We start from the raw sequence: 4540 nt of genomic DNA on the forward strand, positions 1-4540 counted from the left end.
TGAGGTTTTCGATGGGTCTCCTTGTATCAATTCCACTTCTTTATGTCCAACAGGTTCTAACCGCCCTGCCTTCAATGCATGCCATTCTTCTTTCTTTACTCCATGAAGTTTTCTCTTTTCCTTATTCTCGCTCTTTCCCAGAGACAGATTATAGCACCTTTTAGCCTCAATTTGGTCGCACACGACCTCTCCTATTCCCGATTGCGTAGGGAACTTCATTTTGAGGTGATATGTTGACACGATGGCCCGGAAAGAATTAAGTCCAGGTCTCCCCAAGATAACGTTATACGCAAAAGGCATATCAACAACTAAAAACTTTACCATCAACGTTCTACGCTTTGGCTCCTCACCCAAGGATGCAGGTAAATCCACCGTCCCCAGTGACGCGACCTCACCTCATCCAAACCCAATCAACGGTGTGTTTGCTGATTCCAGTCGTACATTATCCAGTCCCATCTTATCCAGCACTCCTTTGAAAATTATGTCTGCCGAACTTCCGTTGTCTATTAAAACCTTGTGTATTGTGAAATTTGCTATATCCATTCTTATTACCATCGGATCATTGTCTGTCACTAGCCTTGCACCCGCATCCCGATCTCCAAACACGATCTCTGGGTTATCTGTCATATTTACACCTTGCTTGCGTCGTTCCAGCCTATTCTCTCTTTCAAATTTCCTTCTAGCCCTTCTCGACCATCCCTCCGATCCACCCGCGATAGTGTGGATAATGCCTTTCACAGGCGCGTTTTCTCCCACTGTCCGGTTCTCTCTTTCAGTTGCCCAACTCGGTCGGCGTTCCCGACTTCTCGACCTACCTCTTCGATCACGTCTTCTCTCTTCGAAATTATGAAGATTCTGTCTCCTAAAGTACCCCTGTCGGACCAATCGCTCTATCTCGTCCTTCAACTGATAGCATTCCTCTGTATCATGTCCTTTTTCCCGATGGAAACGACAATATTTGTTCGAGTACCTTTTAGCTGGAGTAATCCTTGTGTGCTTTGGCCAGATCAATACATTATCTTTTTCTACCAACATGAGAGCTTTTGCCCTAGTCATATTTAAAGGAGTGTACTTACTATATTTCGACTGATAAGGTGGCTCCTTTTCTTTCTCATTTTTGGGTCGCCTGTCATGATCTCTGCTGTATCTTCCATCCCTGGCTCGTTCTGACGTAATTCTCCATTCCTCATCTTTCATAGCATTCATCTCCTCTTCGTCGATGTATTTCTGTGCCATCGCCATCAACTGCTCCGTATATATCGGCGGGTCCCTCGCTAAAGCAGATGCAAAAACCCCTTTCTTCAACCCATGAATAAGGATACTAGTCATCATATCTATCCTAAGATCCTGCACCTCCAACGTTTCGTTATTAAAGCGTCCCATAAAACTTTTTAAACTTTCGTTTTCCCCTTGCCGAATAGTAAACAAGTGCGTAGCAGATCTTTTTTGTTTTCTCTTACTTGCAAAGTGAAATGCAAATTTTTGTACCAGTTGCTCATACGAATCTATACTGCCTGGGGGCAAATTCGTAAACCATTCTTGAGCCTTTCCTGTCAGCGTGGTAACAAACAATTTGGTGACTATGGAGCTTGACTGTCCATACAAATTCATTACCATATCAAAAGCGGCTAGATGTTCTTGAGGATCCCGTGTTCCATCATACTTTGGGAGATCGGGCATCCTAAAACTCGGATTAACCATTTCTATAAGTATCCGGTTAGCGAATGGTGAATTACGATTGTGGGCTACTATTTCTCCCCTCTTCTTGAGTTCATCAATTTGCTTCCCTAGCAAGGCTATCTGCTTACTAACGTTATCCACCTCAGCTCGAGATATGGCTGGCCCTCTGGGACGACTTAAAGCCCTGCTGCTGGACCCCACATCAGAAGGCAGTGGGCCCTTCCTATTCGCTCCCGGTCTACTCATTCCCTCGTTATCTCGCGCATCGACTCCTTCCTAAAACAACCTTTTTCCCGCCACTTCCCTTTCTAACGGAGTTGCTGTTCTTCTCTCATATGCTACCAGGGCCCTTCTCCCCGCTTCTTCCATCATTTGCTGCAGTTCCCGTCGTGTCAATTGTACAGTTCCTTCTCGATCGGTCATGGGGGTATCCATTTCTTGTCGTGAAAAATGTACAATTGGTGCTTGATCTTCTGCCGGAGTCTCCATTTCCCAGACGTTCCTATCCGTCACTTGACGTTCCCACAGACGGCGCCAAATGATCCGACTGAGATCGCGGGTCGCACTTTAGGTCGTCCCCTTCAGCTCCGGATCCTTAATAACCTGACAATAGAACAAATGTCACCTAGCCGGGGTGGATACCGGCACAGATGCTCCGACGCTCAAGTCAGTACTGAGAATTATCCCTAGTAAAACATATTTTCTTAATCTTATGAAAGTGAAATTCGAATTAGACCAACCTTTGCACCTTTTTTCCTTCTCCTCTTTATACTGGTTATCTCCATATTCTTACGTGTCCTCTGCACGATCTTTATGCCCGCTCCCACGACCGCTCGTCCTGCTATCGTGGCCCACTTTTTACGGGCTTAAGATTGCCTTTAACCGTCTATCAAATTAGTGTGGAATACTAGGTCTAACTCTTTTTATCTCTGTCCCTCATGCGAAGGGTATATTAGTCTTTCTCTATCCCCCTTCATCACGTACGAAGGTTGTGATGGAAGAGGTTATAAACGAAGGATCGTATGAGTATACAAGTCAACTTACTGCCACCATTATTCATTAGTAAAGATTGGTTTCCTACATTCAATTCAATTGACTTCTTTACATGCATGTGATCCACGTCGTAGTATCAATAAGATATGCCATTCAATCTTATAGTTTTCTGATTAAATATAAGTTTTATTTCCCATTGTTGTTTAGCATCTCGAGGCATATATGAAACTTTTAATGGTATCAGAGTCCGATCATGCATGTTAACTGAATTTTATATGGATTTATGTGAATTTAATTTGAACTAAAATAGTGAGACGATTCAATTTATGTATTGAAAATTAATTTATTGTGCTATTTATGTTTGCAACATGTTCAAAAAAAGAATAGAAAAAAAACTCAAATTTTAATGGAAAACGACGCAGCTGGAAAATAGCAAGGTATCTGTGCACAACCTCTTGCAACGTTGTGCAATAGGCAGCTTAGCAGGAGGTTGTGCGCAGGGAAACCCTCCACATAGCTTTGCAGTCGAGCAACATGTTGGCTGCATGCGACTGGCATTGCTGCCTATTGGGAAGGGTCTCTGGCGGCGTTGCGATGGCGGTGCTAGGGTTTCCATGCTTTTATTTATTTTCTGTTTTTGTTTATTTTATTTGAATAGTGCTTTAAAATATTGATTTTTTCTCCACTATTCTAAAACATCAAATTCTCTTTCATTTTTGTTCTCTTTTTGGAATGAGTAACACTTTTTGTTCATGAGGCGTAAATAGAGCTCAAGAAAATGAGACTAATTTAAGAGGAGATCAAAGGCTTGAGAGAAAGATAAGAAATAAAGAAGAAAGTTGTTGATCAGTCAACATCAACCATTTATTATTTGTCTAACGTTTCATATATTTTGATGGTTATGAGAGACAATACAGACAACAAAAATCTAGATATAATGATCATACCCTTTTTAATCACAAAGGGGCGTTCACATAAGGGGTATTGGGTTGTATAGGTTACACATACACCCATAAAAATGTCATTATCACTTACGCAAATTATCCCTGATTTTTTTGAAAAATCATACATACCCTTTCAAAAATATTAGCAATATTACACAAACTACCTCTACTTTTTTACTGTTACGAATAATTTCTGTAATTATGCAAAATATATAGGTGGTTTGTATAAATAGACCATAGGTCAGGAAGTGTAAATATAATTGTCCCTATAGGATTTACTAATTAACCTAGTGGGTTGTTTACATTGTGCAATGGGTCCCGATTGATTACTGTGTCTTTTTCCTATTCCACTTGCATAGCTGAACCCACTCATCCAATTTGCTAAAATAAACAACATAGAATTAATCTCGAATTTTTTTTATACCACATTTATTAACAATCAATCCTATAACTCAAATAATTCATACTTGAAGTGAACGGTCCAAAAGTGGATTGTTAATGGGGGCACAATAGGTGGGAATGGAATACAATCCTACAATAGAGTGATTTGGGTTACTTATAAATTGAACGGAGGCCAGATGTGAGGCCCAATCCAGCTATGCATACCAATATATGTGGCCTGTGGTATTTTATATATGGAAAAGATAACAAGTTTTGGTTAAAATTGAAATTAGGGATAATTATATTCTTTTTTTTTTTTTGAGATTTAGCGTAATTATATGTAAATTTTCTATAATTTAAAAAATTATATCTAATACTCTTGAAATTTACTTTTATCTAACAAATGGGTTCATCTGTTAGTCAAAATTTACTGATTTTGTGATTTGAAAAATTACATTTAGCACATTTGAGATTTGCTTTTATCTAACAAATGAGTTCATCTGTTAGTCAAAATTCACCGATTTTGTGATTTGAAAAATTAC

At 39.8% G+C, this 4540-nt stretch overlaps 1 protein-coding gene across 1 annotated transcript; it reads right to left on the reverse strand.

Moving 5' to 3' along the window:
* LOC105178392 lies at positions 397 to 1926 on the reverse strand. The gene has a single exon (XM_011101857.1). The coding sequence runs from the start codon at positions 1924 to 1926 to the stop codon at positions 397 to 399; it is 1530 nt and encodes a 509-aa protein (XP_011100159.1).

This window comes from Sesamum indicum, linkage group LG15 (assembly GCF_000512975.1).
Source record: "Sesamum indicum cultivar Zhongzhi No. 13 linkage group LG15, S_indicum_v1.0, whole genome shotgun sequence".
NCBI lineage: Eukaryota > Viridiplantae > Streptophyta > Magnoliopsida > Lamiales > Pedaliaceae > Sesamum > Sesamum indicum.

Bases quoted from the DNA above. Each gene is read 5' to 3' on its own strand.
- LOC105178392 (XM_011101857.1), bottom strand. From the start codon at position 1,926: ATGAGTAGACCGGGAGCGAATAGGAAGGGCCCACTGCCTTCTGATGTG.